General features: G+C 35.5%; 1 protein-coding gene across 1 annotated transcript; it reads left to right on the forward strand.

Annotated features, from left to right (window-relative positions):
• The first annotated feature begins 1,552 nt into the window (after positions 1 to 1,552).
• On the forward strand, positions 1,553 to 27,425 carry LOC128244419 (uncharacterized). The gene is made up of 3 exons (XM_052962428.1): positions 1,553 to 1,761; positions 26,277 to 26,746; positions 27,073 to 27,425. Exons 1-3 carry the CDS (start codon positions 1,553 to 1,555, stop codon positions 27,423 to 27,425), a joined length of 1,032 nt encoding a protein of 343 aa, XP_052818388.1.
• Positions 27,426 to 27,899: the final 474 nt, after the last annotated feature.

Raw genomic sequence — 27,899 nt, forward strand, 5'->3', positions numbered from 1 at the left:
GTGTTCTTCCACTGGTTCCCATCTGACCAATTTAATACATGTATGTGTTCGTCCTCTTGCTCCCATCAGACCATTTCAATACATGTATTCGTTCTTCCACTGGTTCACATATGATCATTTCAATACATGTATGTGTTCTTCCACTGGTTCACTTCTGACTATTTAAATACATGTATTTGTTTTTCCACTGGTTGACATCTGACAATTTCAATACATGTATGTGTTCTTTCACTGGTTCCCATCTGATCATTTTAATTCATGTATGTGTTCTTCCACTGGTTCCCATCTGAACATTTCAATACATGTATTTGTTCTTCCACTGGTTCACATCTGATCATTTCAATACATGTATGTGTTCTTCCACTGGTTTACATCTGACCATTTCAATACATGTATGTGATCGTCCTCTTGTTCCCATCAGACCATTTTGATACATGTATTTGTTCCTCCACTGATTCACATCTGATCATTTTAATACATGTATGTGTTCTTTTACTGGTTCCCATCTGAACAAAATAACCGCATGTGATGTTATATTGAAAATATTTCTGAAAAATGAGGGATAAACTTTGAGCAATTTAGATGGCGGATCATTAGTAACTCTTTCCTATTGGAGTGTATTAGACTAATATTAAACAATTAAGCAATACAGAACTGTTTTCAACAAAACAATATAAAGGGTATCGTAGCTTCAAATTTTGAGTACTGTTATGCTAGTGAACTATTAAATAAAACAGTTTGTTTGCACCTAATACAATGTTTTGGTTTCTGTATACAATATACCAACGGCACATGCAGCAATGATACAGTGAGAGATTCTTGTAGGCACCTGTAATGCAAACGTTAATTAAATTTCAATGTATACGTATACATATCGTGTTTTACATATTTATTATAACAACGTTAGTTGTTGTTAATCCCAATTTCACTCCGTGTACAAGGACACATAATGGGGTAGAAACTGTTTAAAATCTCTTAGATGACACCAGTATAACATATTTGTCAATCTGTATTTGAATTTCGATTCACCTCAAGTTTGTTTTGCTTTGAGAAAATTCTGACGTTTCCCAAACTTTGTAACGAGTAATTCATTGGCTTATCAAAGGTCAATCTGAGATGACCACGAATGGGATGTCCTCAGATTTCCGCAACGTTACGTCACGTAGTTTTATTTGCTTTGAGGAAATTGGTTAGTCAAAGGTCAATCTGACCCCGAACGGGACGTCCTTATTTTGAGTAAGAATTGACGCATTTGGTGCATATTTTGTTTAAACTTATCTCGTGTTTTGGCGAAACGAAATGATTTCTCAAAAAAGTTTCAGAGCAAGTTTGTCATGAAATGAACAAACATCCCTTTTTGTACTGAATTGATGATAACTCGGTTAATATTGTTACTTCGTAATACATGTATATCTTTTTCATTGCTCCCGCGGAAATTTGTATCACCTTTGTCGGCAACATCGAGGAAAAGAACGTTCTGGCGAACAATAGCAATGTCTCTGTAGCATCTGTAAAAACACACCTTTGCATAATAGTTTCGATTATCTTCATCATGGCTGATTCAAACCACACATCATTCAAAACAGCCATTAGGAAGGCTTGCGATATTGCTCTTCCAAGGAAACAGCTAAAGGTGTTTGGTATTGTTTGTTTGGAGAAGGACAAAGAAAAAGACGGTACGCTGCACATCGACTTTAACATTAATTACAACGAAGAGGTCTGCGCAAGTTCAACACAGCAGAGGGTGGATACCATTCACAGGTATGATGCGCCTTATTTGATCTTAGTAAACCCAATCCCAAAAGAGGTAACCCGGAGTTCACATAACTGAGTTTTCCCATGGCGATACAATTAAGAATGTGAAATCCAAGCTTTTGAATTTCATTTAGTGGGTCAATGATTCTGTTGTTTCCAAAGTTACGTGTAAAAACGGTACAATTTTGATTGTAACGGGGTTTTGAAAAACTAGAATATTTCAAATTTTGGACTCCAGCTATTAATTTGCAACTAGACCTGTCAGAACCCTTCCACAACGCATGGGAAAGGAATGGTTAACTATTTCCATCACAATATTTATGCAACATCTATTTTAAAACGAATTTGAAAATGGGTCATAACTCCGTCAAACATTGGTGGGTTGGAACCAAAGTCGAACCTGACCTGTATTTTGTAGTGTTAAACACACATACTTATCTTAATCCACTATGCCAACTTAACGTTGTAGTTAACGGAGCTTTGCGTTTCGCTTTTAACTTTCTTAGCAACAGAAAGGGAACATAGCCCATACATGTGTGCCGATAATTAACTTAATATACTAGACCTGCCAAGTTTACGTCGTCCAGAGACAGATTTTTGACTTTTGCTTTTATTTTACTTAGCTACAGAAAGGGGACATAGCTCAAAGATGTGTACCAAACATTAAGTCAATCCATCGACCTTTTCATACGTGATCGTCCGACACCATGTACTGAGTCCACTCGTAGCATTGTTTTGTGGGGATATGACACGCAACCTGGTGACAACGAAATGTGTCTATTTTTATTTTAGCCACACTTATTAAAACTGCTATCTGTCCTTTGAACAGCTTCGCCGCCCATTTATCAGGTCTGCTTTCGGAACGTTTCGGAACGGTTCGTTGTTATATGAGTATATGGTGATCCGAAATACATTTGCGTGGAAGGTTTTTTATTTGCCTTTGCCAAAATATGCTCATTTTTGTGCGAACAATCCTTTTGTATTATAAATTCTGTCAGAAACAATATTTACTCTAGTAATAATAATGCTATTATTCAGAAGAATATACATATTTTACAATGACCATCCCTTTGAATGGAGTTTACGTTTTGCCTTGATTACATAATGGTATTTGTATTTTCAGAGTTAGTGCGGATGCTACCGAATTGTCAAAGGAAATTTGGAAGTTCGCCAAAAAGATAATCAGTTATACAGATATATTGAAAGTGCATGGCATAATCTTCATATCGCATAGAACAACCGATTATTATATAACTCTAAACCACTATGATGGTCATGAAACTTTTCCCACTGCGAGCGTCAAGAGCTGTGTCGGTCAAAAAGCTGTAGAAAGCAAAACAAAAACCGTAACTAGAGACGTTACCCCAAACAATAGCGAGATGCCATCAAAGAAAGAGGAAAAAGTATCGCAAGATAAACCTACTCCCACTGTGAGCAAACAAACAGTGAGTGAGAACAATAAAGAGAAAAAACGTCATGTTGAAAACGAAACATCTATCCCACCAAACGGAAAAGTACCAAGAAAGATAATTCGCGTTCAGACAGAGCATGATGGTTTTATAGAAGGATCTGAGGATACTATGCATGTTATACAAGAGAAAAAAAGACTATTCCAAAACCGGTGATCTGAACACTGAACAAATAGAGAGGCTGAGCAATAGCGAGAAAAATCGTCACGTGGAAAACGGAAAATTTATCCCACCAAGAGAAAAAGTACCAAGAGCAGAAAGTCAAGTTAAGACCGAGCTTGTATGACAAAAACAACACCGAGTAATCCCGAACCATCAACAAGTGAACACATTAAAAGAGAAAAACCGAGCCAGGTTGAACATGTGCGAGCAAAAAAAAGTAAAACAAAAAAGCAAAGTATGCCTCAAGACAATCTGTGGTGTGGAAATTGTTCCAATTATGTAACAACAAGCGAGAAATGCATAATAAAACATATACAAAAATGCGCTAATGTAGGCGACCAGGAAGCGCTTGAATATATCATAAAGAGGTAAAAAGACTGGGACTTCTGACAAGCTAGATGGCAAAGCAGAAGAGTCGGCATCTGGCGAAGAAATGAAACGAAAGTGCGATGATGCAATCCATTCTGAAAATAATGTAAAGTTGCCGAAGAAGGATTGTCATGATAGGAAACAAAAAAGTACCCAGATCTCATGATTGAACACATGAAGATCACATACTGATTTCATTGCTAGTTACTTTGTTTGCGTTCTAACAGAAAAACTAAACACACTTGTGTTCTACATTTGATTATTTAGATAATAGGCAACTTAACGACTGATTTTCTTGACAGTACATGGAATAATCACATATGATGAAGAATTTGCAACCATCTACATGCAGATTGGTTTTCCATTGTTTTATTAATAAAACTGGCATACAGTACGTATATTGCTGTGCGTAGTTTATGGTATAAAGTATGCAATTTTGCAACAACGCAGAGGACAAAATGTATCAAAAATGCCTTCTCTTATCTTATTCGCTTGACATCTTCTTGTTTATGATAATTTGTATGACCTCCCCAAAAAGTAGGGGGCGGGGATATATCTGCCCTTGTCCGTCCGTGCGTGCGTTCATCCGTCCGTTGGTGATTCCGTCCGTAATTAATATGCGAACTTGTGTCGCTCAGAACTCTATAAACTCAGAACTATATTACCTAGAGTCAGTTCTCCTTAGAGGAATGTTAATGGGGTAATGAAGTCGTGCAACTGGGATTTCGTTTTCCGCTACATTTAGTAAAACCAGATTTATGGCCTGTGGATTTGCAAACAAATGGCATTTCTTGGCTTGTGTCGCTCAAAACTCCTAAACTTTATGACTAAGAGTCATGAAAGATGAGAGGAATGTTGTTTGAGAAATGAAGTCGTGCACCTGGGGTTTCGTTTCCCGCTACACTTAGTAAAATCAGATTTATGGCCTGTGGTTTTGCAAAAACAAAACAAAAACAAAAAACTATTTTACCTAGGGTCATGCATCTATGGGGAATGGTGTTTAGGTTGTGCACCTGCGTTTTTTAATATAAAATGTATATTTCTGTATTTAAAGACTGTGAAGGTTTCTGTTTGTTGATGTTCGTTATTACTGGATGTGTTAAGTCTTCTCGTTTTTATTATTTATTGCTTGTTTGAAGATGTAGGATTTGTTTTTAAATTTATGTTTCTGCCAACGTTTAACAGAGACTAAGTAATATTCGAAAATGAAATGGTATTAGAAATTAGATTAGAAAACTCTAGTAGAGCATTGTTCTGTAACAATATTGCATGTTTTGTTTTATTTTCATGCAACATTAAAAGACATAACAGTCATTAAATTAAGAAAGATCCTATACTATTAGATCAGAGAAAATGTGACATATGTCATAACCTCTCAGAAGACGAATACCCTTTTGATCCAGAATAAAGTATTTACTATATAAGATGTAAATCCTTACCCTTAATTTATAAACAAATATGCAAAATTTAATTCAATAAGTTACGTCTGATGAAGAGTACCTGTTGAAGAAACTAATAGGCATATGTATACAGTGTATTTTAGTTAGATCAGTTGACATGTATGCGTCCTAATTATTGTAAGAGTATTGTCTGTCTATTCTTTTTTGTTCTAGTAACGTTTTGATATTATAAAGTGAGTGACTTATGGATATTGCTTGATTTACATACATGTATAAGATACTTATCCTACTGTTGCTCAGATGACGAGTTAGGAATGCATTAAGACAAGATGTAATTGTCAGAAAGCAAGATGTTATTATTTCTTCAATACCCTTCCATAGGTCATGGCCATTTATATTCACATAACTGGGTTTTCCAATTCCGAATAAAACGTTACATTTAAGCAATTCTCGTTATATATCATTGATTCTATTTCTTCTTAAGTAGGGTTCGTGTGTCTTTTAAATCGGTTAATGTGTGCCGCAGGATTAGCTGTGGACAACCACCCGGCTTCAAGTGTTGAAGTCACTTACAAATTAATGGATTTTGACGAATTATCGTATAATTGCCGTTAAACATATTTACAAGGTCAGATGCATTTTAATTATGTCAACAGACAGCATATTTTTCACTTGGCTTGACATTACTTGACTTGAACCGTCCCTTACATAAGACAAGAACGATCCTACATACTCCATATGATACGTGTATATGAAAAGGGCGCTATATAAGTTTGGTAACTAATAATAATAATAAATTAATAATATGATGAATACTCCATATGATGAGACTAAAATGTGAACATCAAAACATCTTCTGCATAATAAATTTAGGTGATATTATGATTTTAAAGGGTGGCTTGATGGAGTGCATCGATCCATGGCAATCAGCCATTATATTTAAGTTACATTTGTAACAAAAAATATCCCCTCTATCTACAGTTTATAGTGGGACATGACGCATAAAGAAACCAGTGTTTATAGCAATCAGGGATGGCTGTACAATTGTCAGGCTAATACATTGCATGTTAAGTTAACAATTTATTGATCAGAGTTTTACTTTGTCAAAGAGAATAAAGATCGGAGCCCAAACTTCCTCTTTCAATTGTAAGATGTTTTCTTTGGGAACTCAGTGTAATTTTCCCACCAATTTTACTTAAATGTGTTACCTGTCAGAAAATCAGCGATTTTTACTTTGACCTCTAGGTAAAATAAATCGTGACTGCTTGCAAAATATACTTTGATAAGAGTTTTCTCCCTTAGCTTACTTGTTAGACTAGTACCAGTGGTAAAAGGTAGTGTATACTTGGTGTTTGAATTTGTGTGTGCCAATCAAGGATTTTTTTTAATTTCTGTTCATTAATTTTATTTGATCGATTCTGGCGTATGAACCAAATAAATACAATTAAGTTAGTGTCGAATTTGGACGATCGCGGGCTACTTCGACTTGAGGTCAGCCCGATCTGCTTTCTGAAAATTGCAAAAACTAATCTCTAACGTACACGTAAAGAACTATTATTTGTTCGCCAAAGTAGAAGAAAATGAGCGTTTTCTTTATTGATGTAGTTTGTTTACATTATTAATGTTTATTTAAAAGAAATACATAACTTGTGAGTATTGCACATCTTGAACATCTAACATAAATATTTTAACACAATTGAATGTTATTCCACGAAGCATGCAAAAAATATACCTATCGAATACGTTAATGTCAATATTGAAATTTCTATAATGCTCAGATCGTGTTGCTGATGTTTTCATTCACTATTTTCTAAAACCTTTGACCGAAATCTCCTACGCAGCGATCTCTGCAAACTAGTGATATAAGAATGCTGACAAAAGATCAGATTACAGATGTTTTATGGCTAAAAGCTTTACTAACGGTTTAAGAAAAAATGCATTTTTTGAACTGAACTATGAAAATCTGCGATCTGATTTTTTGTTAGCAGTTTTATATCACTGGTTTCCATACATTTTCACTCAAAGACAAAAAAAAAAAATTGTCAAAGCAGTAAATCCGTGAGAGTGCAGCTTTAAAGCATGATGATCATGTTTATCTCCGTGATTGAAATCTCATTGTATCATGGTAGACGAAGTATTGTACTGGATAGGAAATAAAACGACGCAAGCAATGCAAGTTTGAGCAATAATACTACAGTTACACAGAAAACACACAGTTTTATCACAGCATACCGTTTTCCAGTTTGTGTAAGAAATAATGTATTAATTAGAAATACGCTAAGATTGCTTGTATTAATAGTATTATTCTTGATTGTACTCAAGAAAATTGCATATCTAGACGTATAGGAATCATACTTTATTGCGATGTTATTGCAAATGTTTGTACTTATTGTTAAGTTTATGTTTAGCACATGTTGACTAGAATTTGAGAATGAATAGTAACGGTACTGTTTATATAAGTATGACTTTGTATATTATTTAACCCCTTTATATATGGTATTGTGAGTTTAACACTTTGGTCTTGTTCGCTTAAGATTAGGTCTATTTTCAAAGCAAATGGTCGACTTCTTTTCAGCTCTCACAAACGTTCACGTCGACCCTGAGCAGTTACATATAGGAGATGAAATTTCATTGATTCATTGTTAATGATGTAAGTTTGAATGAAAATGTTAGTGTATTGATTTATTGTATGAGAAGACAAATATCATAAGTAAATTTATGAAAAACAGGAACCATAATTTATAGTTAAAGCATTTATTAACATACATAATCCTGAGTAGATCAGCAGCTTGGATGTAGTGGGCAGGAAAATTGCATGTTCATACATCGTCGTTTCGTATGCTAGAACTGTTTGTTAATTTACAGTAAATGAAGTAATCCCTACACCCCAGGACTGCAGTAAGGCTTGACCGGGGGACACGCCATCAAGACCTTCAAGAGTTCAAATTTGCCGCAATTCCAGTTACATATAGATATCAGAAGTATTGAAACACTGTTGTAGTAAGATACAAAAATACTGTTGTGAAACTCTAGCAGTTTTTAATAGACCCATGCTGGGTGTAAAGTAGCTAACCAATGTAAAGTATCGACATACGCGATAAGCGTGTCCTGGGTTTTAAACAAATACTGAGCACTAAACTTGTCACGGTACCTTTTAATTCTCAATGGCAGGCCAAGGAAGGTACTAGTTCAAATTGTTAACGTCTTCTTTCGGTATGACACGTTGGGTAAGCATGAATCGGCGACCTTATGCAACCGAAGAGGTACTGAGATATCGAGGCGATTACAAGAGACAATACAAAGATTGCTATGTCTTTGATATTGCCGTTGTATGAAGACAATTAGTATTTGCTTACCATAGGGTCCTTTACATAGATGCTGTTTCAAAGTATGGCCCTGTGGTCAAACGTGGCACTGCCACAGGGCTGTCAGGTTTTCTATGTATAATATATATATTTGTTTATTTCAGTGTAAGATCGTATGTTATTTCACTCGTGAACATAGAAAAACAGATTTTCACGAGTGGAATAAACTACGATCTTACACTGAAATAAACAAGTTTTCTGATTCTTTTATGCATATTTTTGGACTTTAATTGGTATCTTAATTTATTTTCTCAATTACCCCCTTTTTGAAAAAGAGTGTTATTGACGCCGCTACCCGTTAGACGCTGCTCACGCAAAATTATAGCTCATGACGTAGCTGTCAATTTTCTATGTCCGGTGTGTTGAGAAAAAGTTCTCTGATAATCTTTTGAAAAGTGTTTTATACGCTCGTTTATTAGTACAAAGATTTGATGAACAGTAATCAATGAAGTATTATTAGACCACGCTTACTCTAATCCAACCAATCGGCATTCGCTATTTCATTGCTCCATTTCTCATATACACGTTGCACCATCAGAAGTATACACAACATCCAACACACGATTTTCTCGAGGCAAAATGGATCTCATTTGATCAACAGTTAAGCATGAAACTGTATTCATAGGCCAAGAAGTAATCTGTTATTTATCAGGCACCTATTTTTAAACTTCCTTCACTGTCTAATAATAATAATTGAATATACTTTCAAAGCAAACTATAAACACTATTTATTTGTCCTTGGACTCTTAAAATGAATTACGATATGGCAATTCCAGTGATGGGTAATAGGTTAAAACCCTTGCCTTGCAATGTGTACGGTAAACATTAATTCTCTATCCATAGAAAGTTCGTGATTGAGCCAAACCCAAATACGCATTGTCTGCGGTTAACAAAGTTAATTGGTATTTGGACTTTATGAGTCTTTAGATTGAAGAACAAGAACCACGTCCACGTGGTCTCGCTACGCTCGGGTATATATGTCATAGATACGTCCACTCGTTGTCTATTTTATACTTAGTGCATCTATGTTCCAAAATATAACGAAAACATTTATATATTAAATGGGATATAAATACATAACGAAATTAATACGCCGACATTTATTGAATGCAAATTTGAAAGGTCAAACGTGTTAGCAAAACAATTGCGGATTATCATTGAATATTGAACAATTTTCTTAGATTTAGAGTGTGTTTCATGATACAATGGTATTCAGTCACCTTACTGCTAAAGATCAGTCTGTCTCGCTTGGAAGTATTGAAGACCACGTTAGGTTGTTGACAAAATTTGAGGCATGTTTGGGTCAATCTGTTAACTGTTTTGTATTTTCCGGTATTACGTATTACAACGACAAACAGTTCAAAGTACATTTGAACGCTGATGAAACATTATATTTAAGTTCATACTGTTATTTTTGTCTATAATTTGTTTGATATGTAAGGCAATGTTCGAACATTCAGCCTCAATATCAAGATAACGTTTAAAAAAACGGGATAACTGTTATTCTAATGAACGGTAAGTTGCTATTTTCCAAATAAATCTTTATTTAAACTCATGTAACGTTATTTTAATTTTAAAAAAATTGCCAACATTTTCTGGTTCAAATTGAAAGGTTTTGTTTTGATCAAGTGATCATTTCACTGATAAAACTCAATATTTCATCGAAAATCATTAAAAAGAAAATAACATCTTCTTCCCTGAAACTGAAAAGGCCAAAACTTTGATATTTGTTGTTTACTCTCATGAAGTGGTCCTTTCCGAGAGTTCAACTTATAAACCTTGGTTTTAATCTTTCTCCGGTCCTGTTCCAAGGTTTTCTATAAAGCTTTGCAAATATTCTTCTCTGAAACAGGCAGTCCAAGACTTTTGATTCGAATGTTCATGTAGCCTCATGTAGTGGCCTTTTAATAAGATTGTCCAGATCCCGTCCCTGGGGTCCTTAATACAAATATAGTAACATTTTTCAAAATCTTCTCTCTGAAACCGCAAAACATATACCCTTAACATTTGATATGTACATTAATGATGTAGTGGTTCTATACCAACATGGTGTAAAGTTTGCCCTTGGGTCAAACTAGCCCCACTCCTATATTCCCCGGTTCACTACAATATTGATACAAATACAAATAATATAAATATTAAACTATTTTAAAATATCCTCAGAAACTGCAAGGCCAGACCCCAGACCCTTAATATTTGGTATGTCGTCTACGTTCATTTTTAGCAACCAATGTCTTCGAAAGTTCCTGATTAATCACTTACTTATTAGGCATCTAATGATTTCCTTAGCTACCACTAACTTCTTTAGCAACCTTTTTCTTCTTAAGCGACCAGCAACCCCCTTAGTAACAAATGGCTTCCTTAGCAACCAATTACTACCTACCGCTTAATCACTAGGCAACCTATGATATTTTTAGCAATCAAAGACTACCTCCGCAACCATTTTCTTTTTTCGCAACCTGTTATCTTCTAAGCTACCAATGTCTTTCGTAGAAGTCATTTATTAAGTCTTAGCAACCAAAGAATCCTTTCGCAGCCTTTTCCTCCGCGGCTACCTGCATCCATAGCAACCAATGCGTCACTTCTCAGTAACCAATGACCTCCATGACAACTGACTACTAACGTTTTGAGCAACCAATGACTTCTTTACAACCAACGACTTCATTAATAACCTCTAACGACCCTAGCGGCAACTTGCATCCATGGCAACCAATGACTACCTGAGCAACCATGACTTCCTAAGTTATAAATGACAGGTTTAGCTGCATTCTTATTCAAAGTAACAAATCATTTCCTAAGCAACCGCTAACTACTTTACCAACCTTGAATCTTTAGCAACTACCATAATTCTTAGCAACCATTTACTTAGTTTAGAAACTTTGTCAATGTCAAAGTTTTAAAGATTCTAGTTTTAACACAATAGTTTTCCTTTATATTGAACAAATCATCGACTACGTCGGAAGGCAATTTTTTGACATTTCTGCGCTGCTTACGAAGCCCCGCCTTCGGCCTTTTACAGGATTGTGATTGTGAGTTTGGTTTTTTAAAACACTTCGACAACCATTTTCATAAAACGGCCGTCTGACTATCAAAATAATATCTAAACACCTTATCAAACTCTTGTAATAAAACGAAAGCGGTGCTGTTTAATGCATTTATGGAAACTATTAATTACTATTACAATACTATAACCGTGTATTTATTAGCTGCAAACGCAAAAATATTAAATGATTGGTGAATGCTTAAATATTTACTGCGATCTACTCTGGTCTCATAAGGTAGCAATACCGTGTTTTCTGCACACTTCTTTTAAAAAACACTCGGTATCTTTCATAAGCATCATGTTTTCGACATTTGTTCATCCTATTTGGTATATTAAAATAATTGAATGTGTTAATTTTATTTGGGAGTAATAGTGCATCCTTTAAGTTCCATGTAACATAAATATGGAATGATGTTCGTTCTTCAGGTCCCATATTGTATGGGTTTTTTGTTTATATATATATATATTATATATTATATTATATGATATTTAGATTGGTTGTTACATTTCAGACTGACTGCTGAAGGAAGCAGCATTTGACTAAATCTAGGAACCTTTAAATGTCAATGAAGGCGCGATTGAAATCCCAAAACAAGAAGCTAGGTACGTTTTCATTCTGGTGGTTTGTTATTTGCGAGTTTAGCGTTACACTACTGTTCGTGTTTCAATGTTGTGGGTCTCTGTCCCAATTTAAGAGATCTCGACCGGAGATACACCTGAAGGTCGCCCTCAGCTTTGGACTTGCTGAGGCCACTTTGATGCAATGTATCGGACATATCAGTGGTGCTCAGATGAAACCTGCCATCACTATATCAATGTTGGCTACCGGTAAGATTGGTCTAGCACGGAGTCTGTGCTATATTCTGGCACAAGGGTTAGGGGCTCTTACGGGAGTACAAGAGCCCACTCCTGGAAGGTACCATGGCATCCTCGGGTTTGTCGTTATAAAAGACGGCGTTAAAATCGGGCAAGCATTTACCGTATAGTTTATGGTGATGTTTGTGCTTGGTTTTACATACTTTTACAAACCTGGTGCTGAAAAGATTATAAATATGGGTTCACGCTCACCATCACTTGGCTTTTATGTCGTACTGGGACATATATTGCAGTGAGTAAGTAATTACACATAATATCTTACTTTTTTCCGATTTAAAATGTTATAAATGGTTCCATTGGGATAATCATAAGAGCGAGAATTGAGATGAATGTTTGTTTTTTTTGAAGAATTGCTCATTTAGTGAAGGAAATTAGTTTCCTTCTGAAAACATTTTCCTCATAGTGTTTGATATAACGGATATAATATTTACTCACATATGGCTCTGTATGTGATGTACCACATATTATATTTGTAAATGTTCATGTCATAAACTATTTTGTTGTACATATTAGTTGGAACGTAAGGCTCCCTAGAAAATTCTAGCAGCTTGCGATCGCTTCAAGCATTTATCGTTAATTAAAGTTTCTCGGAATTATTGGCAAAATTTCTACGTTAGGATATTAAATATAGATATTCTGTCATATTGTCACTGCTGATTAGTTCCTTTTTTTGGAAGATTAAAACTACATACAGTCAGCTTTAATTAGTTTTAGTAATTCGCCTTACAAGTACACGTCTTAAGAATTATGTAGCGTTTTACTTACATGTTATCATTTAAATCAAAATATAGGTTTCTTTCGAAAACACTTCGCTTTCAAGTCTTACATAATATACGCACAACAGTTGTAAAAACAAAATATTTGATTAAGAACCACAAACGCGATACTCCATTTAATGCTAACAGTGTAAACAGGCCGACTACAAACGCGAGAGCAGCATAATTGTTGGGATGATAAACGGCCGTTAGAGCAAGACAGATGAGAATACTGGACATTGCTGGCAGAAAAAAGCCTGTCAATGATCTGTTTATAAAGAATGTCTTGTAAATATCCCGATTTGATTAGGACCACTAATAAAGCGGATGGATAAGAGAAAACAATGTTTCTTCGTTCTTTTGCTCGACCGCTGATATTAGGATCGATTTTCCCAGAAACGTTTCGCACCAGTGATGTTTAAGAGAAAAATGGTAGAACAAATACGTGTACAATAGTTACCCTCCTTAATTTGGATAAAACCGCGTTCGCTTCCGGCGTTTTTGATTGACCTAATAGGCCAACTTGCTTGTTAATTCCCAATAATGCACCCCCTGATTATTGACCTTGTGTCACGTCAGGGTGCCAACATTCCTGTGTTTTGTTTATTGACTAATTGCCACTCTGGAATGAGTTTAAATAAGAGGGATGTGTCAGTTATGCTTGGACAGATATACGAACTGATCTGAGCTCTGATCAACATAAATCAACTCATTTTATTAAAGTAAGCAAAGGTCACCGGCCCAAATACAGTGTTACTTACATATAATAATTTGTAGTTGTAATTCATGCAATGTATATAAAATGTTATTGGTATAGATATAACAAGTACATCTTTGATTTAAACAATACTTATTGTATAAAATCACAATAAGCAGATACATAAATTGCATACATGATAATTTAGGATTGAGGAAATACCTTAGTGCTAATATTTATACCTTTCTCCTTATCTGTCATTTTATAAGGTCAACAGTGCAAACAACATTTTACCGAAAATAAAAACAGTGCAATGTTGTTCGAGAATTGTAATGATTGCGTCACTTGTAAAAAAGACCAGTTTGTTTGTTTTATAACGAAAGCAAACATCTGAGGCAAAAAATATTTTTAATAGCATTATTTCTTTTTTCAAAATAGCATGAAGGTATTAGAAAAGATGTAGATGAGTGGATTGGAAAAATGCAGAATGAATCAAGTTAAAGTTTCCACCGGTCATGTTCGAATTCAGTGGAAATTCGGAGTAGGCCTTTTGCATCTTAGAAAATCTTTTCGTGTCAGAGATACATTTATGAACATGTTTGAATATGGTTCTGTTTGAATTTCCGTTTAATCGCGAGTCTCCAAATAGAAGTATTTGGACAGTGATATATTCAGGTGGTTGGAAACTTTGAAAAAGGATGTGTCTCTGATGGTGGTAAAGTTGACAATGGAAGACATACTGCTCTGTTGATTCGATTTGGCCACATTGAAAAAATGGATCTGGTACAATATTCTTTGAAAATAAATGCTCTCTAAGGGTCCTAGAGTGAATCCTTATGTGTGAATGAATAATTGTTTCCTTGCGAGTGCATTCGTAATAAAACGACGGAACATATGGTCTGTTATAAAGAGAAGAAAGTTTACATTTGGAAATGGGAAGCGAATCGGATTCTCGGACATGTACAGGAAGTTCGTTCCAACAAACAATTGTTGAATGGATAGAAGAGGATGCAAATAGTTGTGTATTGCAAAAGAAGTTCCTTGCAGAAGAAGAGTTCCGGAGGTTATAGGAAGTAACATTAAGCACTTGGTCTGGCACAAGAGATGAACGATATGTAGGTGTCAGTGATTGTTACCATCTTGTAAAACCAAATAAGTATGTGCTGTTCTCGTCGTGACTTAAAGCTGCACTATCACAGATTGACCACTTTTACATCTTTTTTTTTTTGTCTTTGAAAGAGCAAATTTTTGCATAAATATCTCCAAACCAATGATATAAGTTTACTGACAAAAAATCAGATCGTAGAGTTTCTTATTTCCGTTCTAAAATAAATGTTTTATGGCTTAAACCGTTACTAAGGGTTAAAGGATAATGCATAAAACATCATTTTTTTACTTAAATATAAAAATCCGCCATCTATTTTTTGTCAGCAGTCTTATATAACTGGTTTCCATGGATTTTCGCAAAAATTGGCTCGTTCCAAGACAAAAAAATTAAAAAGTTGTCAAAACGTTCAATCTGTGAGAGTGTAGCTTTAAGTGATTCAAATCCAGATTCTTCATAAAGGTTTTCGAAAGAGATAAGTTGTGTAGTTCCCGTAAACATTCTGAGTATTTCTAATTGTTCTAGTAGATCTTCATCTCGTTGGGTTAGGTTTCATTAGACACTTCACAGTATTCCAAGTAGGTCTAATAAACGACATATACACCATTTAAAGTGACGTTCTGTCGCGTGTGAAATTCAGTTCTTTTTCCATGCGTTTTCTGTTATAATACAAATATGTTCGTGCCAGGTGCCGACGATTGAAAAGGTTAGACAAAGATGTTTTTGTGAGGTGACCTCTTGTATTTGCGTGTTATTCATGACGACTGGAGGATGAATCGGTTTGTATTGTTTTTGTGACATAATAAGTGAGTCTGAGTTTTGAGGATTTAAAGAAACTAACAAATTGCAGACTGAATTTGTTAAACAATGTTGTTAATGAAAAAAATCATCGGCCCGATGATAGATCCTTGTGGAACCCCCTTGTCGAGTCTGAATACAGTTGATTCTGAGCCATTGATTATAACTCTTTGGGAGCGATCATAAGTGATTTGAAAACCAACGAAGAAGAGAACCAGAAATACCCTTTGATTCGAGTAAAAGTCCCTTGTGCAATACTCTTTCAAAAGCCTTTGAAATGTCACAAAATATTACTGTAACCCATTTTCTTTCGTCAAGAACTTGAAAACTTTTATGGTAGAGAAAGGACAGCTGATTGACTGTGGAAAATTAGATACAAAACCGGACTGGAAAGAAGTAATCCCGTTTGTAAAAATAAGAAAATTGAACAAGAACTTGTGAATAATCTTTTCAAGTGACTTACTGATAAGCAATGAAATTGGACGATAATTACTTACTTTATGCGGATCATTTTCTTAAAGATTGCACAGACGTTAGTGATCTTCCTTTGTGTCGGAATTCGACATGTGGAGAGTGAATAATTAAACAAGTTTGATTGTTGGCTATTTATTTCAGTTGAGATTTCCATCAGAATCCTACTATTTATTTGTATGGGCATGTCGCTTTGCCAGTAGCTAATGACTTATGAACTGTAGAGACATCAGCTTGAGTTATGTTAATTGTGGATAAGTGGTGTGGAATACTGGTATGGTCTATTGGAGGAAGTTCTTTATCTGCATTGCTGAGACTGATTTGGGGCTAGAAGAAATTGTTTAGGAGGTTAGTCTTGATAGTATCATCGGATATGTAAGTATCATTTTGTTTGAGAGGCGGTATAGTGTTTGATGCAGTATTTGTGGCGCTAATTTTCTTAAATATTTTCCAAAAGTCGGTACTTCTAATATTTGGCTCTTATAGTTTATTTGCAAGCTTTTCTGTGTGTTGTGAACGGGTTACTCTAATTGTCTGTAATGCTTGGTTTCTAAGATGTCTGTATGAGTTCCAGTCTGTTTCGGTGTTTGCTACTTTTGCTATACCGTATGCACGTTTGCGTCTGCAAATGAGTGTTCTGATGTAATTATGCATCCAAGAAGGTTGATACTTTCTTATGGTTACAATTTTATTTCGTATAGTTTCTTGCTTAAAGACAATAATTGCGAGGTGAAATTAGCTGCAGATGTGTGTTAACTATCATTTCGTAGAGATGCCCAGTCAAAATTGCTAACTCTAAGTCGAAGAAGTTCATAGGGAAAGATTAAGGGAGAAGAAATGTCAAGCATATGGTGTGGTTTATTGTACAATTTAATGCAATGTGGAATTAAAACAGACAATCATGTGACTCAAAGATTCAACTTAGAGCTGCACTCTCACAGATTTACCTTTTTTACAACTTTTTAAATTTTTGTTGTCCTGGAATGAGCAAATTTTTGCGTACAAATCTGCAAACCAGTGATACAAGACTATTGACAAAAGATCAGATCACAGATGTTCATGTTTCCGTTCGAAAATTAATGTTTTGTGGCTAAAACCGTTACTGACGGTATAAGAAATATGCATAAAACATACATTTGGTACTCACATATAAAACAATGCGATCTATTTTTTTGTCAGCAGTCTTATTAGACTCGTTTACTTGCATTTCGCATAGATTGGTTCGTTTGAAGACAAAAATATATATAAGTTTTTAAAACGTTTAATCTGTGAGAGTGCAGCTTGAAAGCCAAAACACATATATTGCCATGGGAACGCGATGTGATGCAATTGTTGATATACCATATGTGTTAAGTGGATTAGGATATGTATGCCCTCTACAAATAAAAACGATCTATATTAGTCGAGTATTCTCTACGAGTTTAATTTTCCATCCCCTCTGTCGTAACTAACCGTCACTGATACCACGAAAGGACGTTTAATGACGTTCGTTTAAACCCGACCTGACAACGAAATATCGAACTGGCGTTCTAAGTACAATACTTGATATGGGAAAAGCTATTATTTCGCCTTAAAGACGGTTAATTCGTCAGAAACAGACCACTTCCACTATTGTAGATCCCATTACCAAATTTCACAGATGCTCGATGATAACCACCACTGGCGCAGAGAATGTAAATTGAATTAGTTCAAACCTTCGGAAAACACGAGGCACTGGGGATTCGATAGCTTCTGTCTTAAGACAGACCAATTTGTTACATCTTGTTTACATTGTAAAATACACTTTAAATTATTCCATCATAAAAAAATATCCTAGATATTAATTACGTCTCCAACACATACGAAACTGACACCAAGAACAATTTGATGTTTTGCACCTTTGGTTATATGTTGTCTGTTTTAAGAATCTAAGAATCATATATAAAAAGGCAAAACAAATCCCCCCCCTCTAAATAAAAAAATATATATGTATGTATATTTTTCATTTATATGTATATATTTTTATATGGGGGGTATTTGTTTTGCCCTTTTGTTTTCAATCGTAATAAGATAATATGTGTGCCTATGATTTAAACCTTTACTCAGGCCAGCGGTGCCAAATTGATGTCTGCGTATGATTATATAGTGATGTGACCTAATAAAAAGTGGGAGCTTACAATAAGGAAAATACAATGTAAACTACAGAGACAATCACAGAAGTCACGCATTAAACAAAGGCCATGTAAAATGGCACAATGTTCAGACCTAATATATATTACACGAGGGACACACAAGGCCGAAATGTCTTATGGAATAGATATTTCCTGAAAACAAGTGAATCCAGCCGGAGCAACAATGCCTACTGCTCAAAGGTTCTCTACAGCCATATGAAGACAGGTATCCAACTCAACTACCAGATGTTCATACAGGTGTATCATTGTACAAACTGGGGGTGCTTTTGTCTGTGCGTATTTCTGATAATAGGCAATACTTACAGATTACAGTAAAGAATGGGCTTTGTCAATTTTGACCAGACTTATTTTCTACTGTTTGCATTTATTGTGTAAAGTGACTGTAGCTAACTTCTACACGTTTTGCAAAATTCATGTAAGGCATGTTCTGATAATCCATAATCATTTTTTCATGCAGATGGTTGTTAAGTCATGTGGTGTGGTTGTGGGTGTGCTGCAAAAAAAGTGTGTTCTTCTATATTTGTTTTGTATTTATAATATTTATTGAGTTTTAAACCATTGTGTACATTGAACGTTCACCCACGAGTATCATTCGCTGCCTACTGCAATATTGCATTCGTGCACCATAAAATACAAACATATGGTGGTGGCACAATTTTTGTACATAGAGAATATTAAGACTAATGACACAACGCATCTTCCTTTTCGTGCATGCCTTTTTTCGGAGAGTTTTAAAAAATCGTACCCTGTTTTGCTCTAACCTTTGGCTCCCCCTGGAGAGACTCACACTTGCAGTTTTCATCGCTTAGGACGTAGACTTTCATTCCTACACCGGCTTGCGGAGAAATAGTTCTCCTAGCTGAAAAAAGAATAAAGTTTTGTTTTATTTACTCATGCTTTTGTTAAAATATCTTATACAAATAATAATATTTATTTTTTTATTGAATTTATGTCCAAATAATATCAATGATTGTACACAAAATATTGACTTGATAAGACTACATTAGTATGTATGGTCAATTAATACTGGTCCAGACTGGAGTTATGTTTCTTCAAATTCTTCCACATTTGTAATTTCATATGTCATGTTGACTGGTATGAAACACTTGACAGATAAACATAGCGCTCCCGGTGTGTGTTGAATTGGAAACACAAAATAACATATCAAGTAACATATCAAGTTGCTTTTTAACGGAAAACATAATAGTTTCTTATAAATAAATTAAACAATGTCTTTGGTAATGGTACGCCGAACTGCTTGTTTCTATAGTTAATAACAGGAAACAATGTCCTTATAAATGAGTGTTTGCCTCTAATACATTGAAGCATGCGAAATAACTATGTGAAGAAACGATCTCTCGCACGTATAGCGTTTCAAATAAAATTAAGAAAGTGGTAACGCATTCACGAAATACATTATTTCTGTAGGGGGAAATGTTTTTATCATCAACGCTGTTCACGAAACATTTTTTTTCTCTTAGGATTATTTACAACATTTAATGCAGGAGCTGTTCGTGCAAGGAATATCTCCAATAGTTTAAAACGTTTATAAAGCAATATTAACACTTTATAACAATATATTTACATACGCCTAGACCTTTGTATAGATAAAATTTGACGTTCATATTGTAGTATACACTAAATCAGCTATTATTTTATACAAACGTATGGTGTCGGTTACATTTCAATAAAAACAAAAACTTGATTGCAGAAAAAAACTACTAAAGTTTAATTACAATAAAATATTTCTATTAAAATGTAAATATAAGTATTGATCGCATTTTATTCTTGCGTTCATGCAAGCGAGCAAATGACCAAGAAGCGATAGCGTACTTAATGGAATTCGCTCGCGTGCCCTACTGCGTTCATACAGCATAAACGCAAGAAAATAAATGCGATCAATACACGACTGTACAGCATTGAGACCTTTTTGCTATTTAGCTTGAATGACTTTGCGTTGCGATGATAACTATCGTTCAATTAAAGTCGATAAGAACAAAAAAAATATAAAAAACCTGTTATTTAAAGTCAAAGGAATGGGGGGTAACCATTTGGTCATAACTACTTCCGTTCTGAAAGTCTTATTATAAACACTGTCAGGAAAGCTTTCTTTCGCCCCACTGTTTGTAAAGAGGAGATTGTTTTATTTAATTGCTCGCAAGACCTTTAAATTAAAATGTATAGGAAATAGTAAATAATATCCTAAATGACAGGCTAAATTCCATGTGAATATAATAGGTTTCGTCCGGGCATATATTTCAACGATAAAGGAAAGTTATAGATCTGTCGATCAAGAGCAATTAAATACAATAAATGTCACATACAAACTACGTAATACAATAATTATGTGCGATTTTGCAACAATGCTATATACTGAAGGCATTAATCGATCGATAACGTTTCTTTACTTAATGTCTTACAGACATTTGCCTGTAATTTACGGGTTCCGATAAAGGCAAACAAGCGTTTGGTTTAAACATTATTTATTTTATCATTATATTTAAATAGTCTGTTATGGACATTTATTTGGCAAAATCCAAGAAAATCAGAAATCCAAAAAAATAAGATAATGATTATGCACAAAACAAAAATATACCGACAGAATAGAGAAGAAAGCTAAAGCTTATTCTATGTCTCGCTTCTGTCAAACCATAAAAGCTGATTTCTATGGTATTATTGGTCGGTTGTTTGCATGACTTCAAAGTAGACTTGATTAATATATGTTGATAATGAGGATGTTAAACTAAAAAGAAATGATGATGTGATGAAAGATGAGTAGAAAGAACGATAGAGAAGTAAAGTTGAAAGAGAAAATATCGAACTGGCCCAGTTAGGATATGAATTTGGATTAGTTTTGTTCATATAGGTTATCTAGTGCTGTACGTGACAAAACAGTGTCTTGTTTAGTTCATATGTTGCATGCCTTTTACCGAAAAGTATTAATAACTTTTGGAGAGTGTAGACATTACAAAAGTACGAAATTCGTCGAAGAAATGCTTTTTCTATTTTAGAAGTGGGCAAATGAAAAAGTAATGGTAGGTGTCCTTATTCTTTTATTATTATATCATTTCGAGAATATGTGTTCGATTAGGTTTCTGCTGTGTATGAGCAACCTGGCATGATGAACGATATGTTTGCCGTCTCCATCGTTGAGCCTTATTAAGATCGTCATCGTCCACTTGCGTCAAGTTATTCCAAACAACATCGGCATATTCAAAGAATGTATTTAAATGATCGCATACTGTAAATACGTTACCATTACTTCTGTTTTATAACATAAATACGATCGTACCATAAACAAATGCTAGAGAGTGTAACACCGAGATGTTTGTACAATGTGACGCTTTCAATAAAGCTTTTATTCATTAATATAGGAGCATTTGACTTTCGATTAAAGAGAAGTGACTTTGCGTTTGAAAAACATCAAAATCGAACGTGACCTCCTAGATATCGAAAACATGCGGAGAGCAACAGTCGATTTAGGTGAATATTGATATTTCTAATTAAGCAATTTCCGATAGCAACTGGAAAACATGTACCTAATATGAATTGTCATTTATTGCGGCAAGGAATTGTAAACAACAGAGGGTAGACGGTGATACTTGTTGAGAGTATTCAATCATTCCTAACTTCAAAATAATGCGTCTATTGTGTCTAAATCAGGAAAAATATTATAGTGTCGCCATTCCATTCTAAACCTTGAATTATTAAACAAAATAAGTTACAAGGCCTGTGTTGCTATGGTTTTGCAAGAAATCTTGGGCACCAGAATGCATTTAATAACAAGCAAATCGCCTCCTTTTTGCATGCCATCTTCAAGTGTTTACCACAGTTAATTAAAAATACAGGTCAATTTAGAAGTTATATTAAGCAATAAAGAGTTGAGTTATGTGTTGATGTTCGATGCATACACTGTAATGAGATACATAAGAAAACAAACATTTTTGAGTCTTGGTAGCAGAATATTTCTGTCGCTTCGATAGGAACAATAAAATAATTAAATGTTAAATAAACATTGAATGATGTCCGTGTTTCAGTGTTTTAGGTTAATTGTTGTATTTGTTGTTTTCAATTTCAGACTGGTTGTTAAAGAAAGCAGCATTGGACCTAGAAATAGAACCTAAACATGTCAATTATTAAAGGCGCGATTGAATATAACAGAGGAGGAGCTTATCACCTTCTCATTTTGAACGGCTGTATGCTCATCGTACCATTACTGAACATATTTTTTGGCTACAGGTCTCAGACACTTATACATGGGCCCTACCTGGACACTCATCCGATAGTCACTCTCAAGTTTTGACTTGCTGAGGCCACGTTGGTGCAACATGTCAGCAAATGTTAGCTTCTGGTAAGAATGGATTAGCACAGGTTATGTTCTTAATTTTTTTGCAAGGGTAAGGTACTTTTATGAGAGGTTGAATTTTATTTGTGGACACGCCTCAAGCGTACACTGGCAGACTGGGTTTTGTCGTTATAAAGTATGGGTTTAAAGCATTTGCTGACGAGTTTATGGTGACGTTTGTTCTTGTGTTTACATAGTTTGCAAACATAGAACTGAAAAGAGTAGATATGGGTCCAATAACGCTGTTAATAGTGCTGTGATTTATTTGCGATATGTACGCAATTTAAAATAATAACCTCTTTTAATATTCCAAATACAATCATTTAATTGGTTGGTTCCAAAGAAAGGATTTTAGATGGAATTTTGCCAAAATAAGTTTCTGTCTGAAGAAATACTATTGTGTGCAATAACAGATAAAATGTGTGACGACGCCCGTAAAAAGGGATAAAAAGGTGCAAAACAATTTGTAGTAGGAGTTCATCATTAGAAGCATTGTTGAATGATTTTTTATCGTGGCTACAATAGACAACAATAGTTTAAAATATATTTCACTCTAATATACATAAATTGTATCATTTTAAATACGATGTAAATGTAATTGTAATGTAATTGTAATTTGCTGATGAAACAAGGATAGGTTTTTAGATGAAGAGTAAATGAAAGGGTGCTGAATCATGTTCCTTTTTGGAAGCACCCATCTGCCGTTGATAACATCTTATAACGTGAGTATACACACACGCAAACTTAACATATTTGGCTCATGAAACCTAATACTTCTTCAATTAAACATAATTCTTAACTATCTTAATGTTAATGTTAATCACAGTCTGATACAGTTCGCCTTTTTAACATTTAGAACCCTGTCTCTTTTCTGTAGCACCTTGTCCTTTTTAAACTTGGCATAAATCCTAAATGAGTTTTGTTTCCATGGTTACAATAACATAGATCATGTGTTATTCAGTTATATTTTAATACTAAAAATATATATGTATATGTTTTAAATGAATATGTTTTAAACATCGTTAGACAATTTAAATGTAATAGATATTTTATGCTGACGAAATTGAGTTTAAAGAATATATTTATTATTATACTAAGGAAATATGTTAGGATACTATAACTTCAAGTACAAAAACGAAGCCATAGTAATATCTCGATTTCTTCTCCATAGTATGTGTTCATGTACTCTGGGATGTTTTTCATGTCATGGCCACCCCTTGATGAGCTGGACACAGTTGAAGTTTCTTCTCCATAGTATGTGTTCATTTTAGGCTCGTTATGTGATGTACTACATATTGTCATTTTGGATGTTTAAGACATAAAGCATGGTCGTTTAATATCTACATGGGAACATTCGAAACGTTTCGCAGCTCCCGATTGCTTCAAGAATATATCGGTAGCATACATTTCTCTTAAGTAGTGATAAAACATCCACACTAAAAACATTAATAAACATGTAGATATTCTGTAATAGTTTTACTGCCGATTAGCTCCAAGAATATATTGATGACCCTTGATAATTGAACACCATATTCCGTCGTCATTGACTAATTTATTGTAGTAGTTTAGTTCTCCTATCTTTACAAGTCTATCTGATGCGTTAACTTACATGTCTATCTTTGACGTTCACTTGATGGCTATCTTTGGCGTTTACTTTCATGTTTATCACAGATAATGAGAGTATCGTGCCATTTTGTTTTTATAAAAAATATATCTTTATAACGAAGCCATAGTAATATCTCGATTTGATTAAGAAGGAAAATAAAGCGGATAAGATAGTTGTGATGGTAAACCATTGATCTTTTTTTCTCTATCACGACCGCTAATTGAATCCTCATTTTTTCTAAAAACCTATCACATCAGTATTGTTGCAAAAAATATTATATATCCAGCACGTACACGCAACAGTGGCGTTCCTGAATTGGTATACAACGTCTTCAAAGAGTCTCTTTCCGCTTTCTGCATTTCTGTTAGAAATTATGCGGACAATTCCAGCAGCCAAACAATTAAGTATACTCACTGTTGAGATACACAATGCCAGGGCCCAGAATACACTGAAAGAGAGACACACAACATAAATAGACCAAACATGTATCAGAATAGTTGACACGGTTACCGTCTTGGAACGGTCGGTGAAACACGAATTCGCTGGAATACGAGCGCCTTGCATAGCCGGTACTGGTCCGAAAGATGTTAACGTTCCGGTAGAAGGTCAGAGAAAAGATATATCAATGTGTTTATTATCTTATTTATTCTGATTTTTTTAAACATGGAATAAATAGAAAGTCTAGACCATTCTTGACCAGTATTTATGCAAGACCGGTCGTTACTTAGGGTCGCGTTTTAAATGCAGGAATCGTTCAGGTGCATGTTCGACTATATCTTTGAAAAAAAACGATAAATTTATAAAAATATTAATTAAATTAACATTAAAAGGAAAGACGGACTAGTATTCTTACCTGAAGCATAAATCCCTACACCTTCAGCTATAAATGCATTTTTTTCACATTGAGAAATACCATGTGCAGGCCTGTAGTGTCTACGTGTACATACGACAACGAAGGTTACAAAACACATAACATAAGATTTTTCTGAGGTCCTCCTTTAATATTCTTCATGTTTGCATAAAATTTAGATGAAACGTTTTGTTGTTTTTTTATATAAATTTTGAAATCAAGATTTTTAAGCAAAATATTTTTTTTGATATGGGAAAGTTTGAGAAAAATGAAGTCGGTTTGTTTTATTCAAAATGTAATGATTTATAGTCATCGAACATGGAAATCTTTAAAGTTTTAGTACATATTGCACATCGTATTCACTATTGAAAATGGATGCTGAATTTACAATGCGATATTCTCTTTCAAAAGTTACTTTCTTTTTTTTGTACAAATATGTGAATTTAACACAAAACTGTTTCTGCCTTTAATATTATGCGAGGACAGGTTTGACACATTCCAAGCAACATGGATAGCAATACTTGTTTCGCAAATCTATCGAAAACACCTACTGTGTAATCTTTGAATTAAATCGACAAGTAATCGTCCTATATGTCAATTTCTATATGTTAGGTATATCTTATTTTGTACTGCTGCTTGGAGGTTATTTGTATATTTTTAGCCGCAAGCTGTAGACTGTATTCGAAATAAAACGTATTTGAGTTTTATTACGATGCTGTTAAAGATATTTAGAATATTAAAGTTGATTTACTGACAGAATTGGGAGATAAATATATTCACGTCGATTCTGGGATGGCAATTCACTACACGTCCCGAGACACTTCTCTTAAACTCGCTTGATTTGTGATTGCAGCTTACTGGTAACCCTTGGCGAAAATGTTGGTAAAACCTCGGTTATATTTTTTTGTTAAAGGGACTGCTTGACAAATGATATGTTGGCAAAGGTTTTTTAATGCGGTCTTGAATTTGAGTTATTATGTTTGGTTTCGTTGTAAACACCGAAGTACTGGTTTGAACAGAGTTGTGATACCGATACCAGGGGAGGACTTTACCGATACCAGGGGAGGACTTTACCAAAACTAGGGGAGGACGTCACCAATACCAGGGGAAGACGTCACCAATACCAGGGGAGAACGTCACCAATACCAGGGGAAAACGTCACTAATACCAAGGGAGGACGTCACCAATACCAGGGGAGGACGTCAACAATACCAGGGGAGGACGTCACCAATACCAGGGGAGGTCGTCAACAATACCAGGGGAGGACGTCACCAATACCAGGGGAGGTCGTCACCAATACCAGGGCAGGACGTCACCAATACCAGGGGAGGACGTCACCAATACCAGGGGAGGTCGTTACCAATACCAGAGGAGGACGTAACAAATACCATGAGAGGTCATTACCAATGGCAGGGGAGGTCGTTACCAATACCAGGGGAGGACGTCACCAATACCAGGGGAGGACTTCACCATTACCAGGGGAGGACGTCACCAATACCAGGCGAAAAAGTCACCAATAGCAAGGGAGGACGTCCCAAATGCCAGGGGATGTTGTGACCAATACCACTGGAGGTCGTTTACCAATACAACGGGAGTTTATCAACAATACCAAGGGTGGTCGTTTCCAATACCTGTGAGGTCCTTACCAATACCACGGGATGTCGTTACCAATACCAGGGGAGGACGTCAACAATACTAGGGGAGGACGTTACCAATACCAGTGGAGGACGTCACAAATACCAGTGGAGGTCGTTACCAATACCAGGGGTGGTCGTTACCAATACCAAGGGAGTTGGTCACCAATACCAAGGGTGGTCGTTTCTGATACCTGTTAGGTCGTTACCAATACCACGGGAGGTCGTTACAAATAGTAGGGGAGGACGTCACCAATACTAGGGGAGGGCGTCACCATTACCAGGAAAGGACGACACCAATATCAGGGGAGGATGTCAACAATACCAGGGAAGGACGTCACAATTACCAGGGAAGGACGTCACCAATATCAGGGGAGTACGTCAAAAATACCAGGAAAGAACGTCACAATTACCAGGGAAGGACGTCGCCTATATCAGGGGAGGACGTCACTAATACCAGGGGAGGTCGCTACCAATACCAGGGGAGGACGTCAGCAATACCAGGGGAGAACGTCACCATTACCAGTGGAGGCGTGACCAATACCAGGGGATGACGTCACCAATACCAGGGAAGGACGTCACCATTACCAGGGAAGGACGTCACCATTACCAGGGGAGAACGTCACCAATACCAGGGAAGGTCGTCACCATTTCCAGTGGAGGACGTCACCATTTCCAGTGGAGGTGTCACCAATACCAGGGGAGGACGTCACCAATACCTGGACGAGGTCGTTACCGGTACCAGGGCAGAACGTCACCAATACCAGGGAAGGACGTCGCCAATACTAGTGGAGGTCGTTACCATTACCAGTGGAGGCGTCACCAATACACGGGGAGGACGTCATGAATCCCAGGTTAAGTCGTAACCAGTACCAGAGGAGGTCGCTTTTTTCAATGTTCTTTCCACTACCAGGGTAGGTCGCTTTTCTTTCGCTGTTCTTTCCAAAGAAAGGGCTGGTCGCTGTTATTTACACTATCAGGGAAGGTCATCGTTCTTTTCACTACCAGGGCAGATCAACATTCTTTCC

The sequence above is a fragment of the Mya arenaria genome, chromosome 8 (assembly GCF_026914265.1).
Source record: "Mya arenaria isolate MELC-2E11 chromosome 8, ASM2691426v1".
In the NCBI taxonomy this organism is placed as follows: Eukaryota; Metazoa; Mollusca; class Bivalvia; order Myida; family Myidae; genus Mya; species Mya arenaria.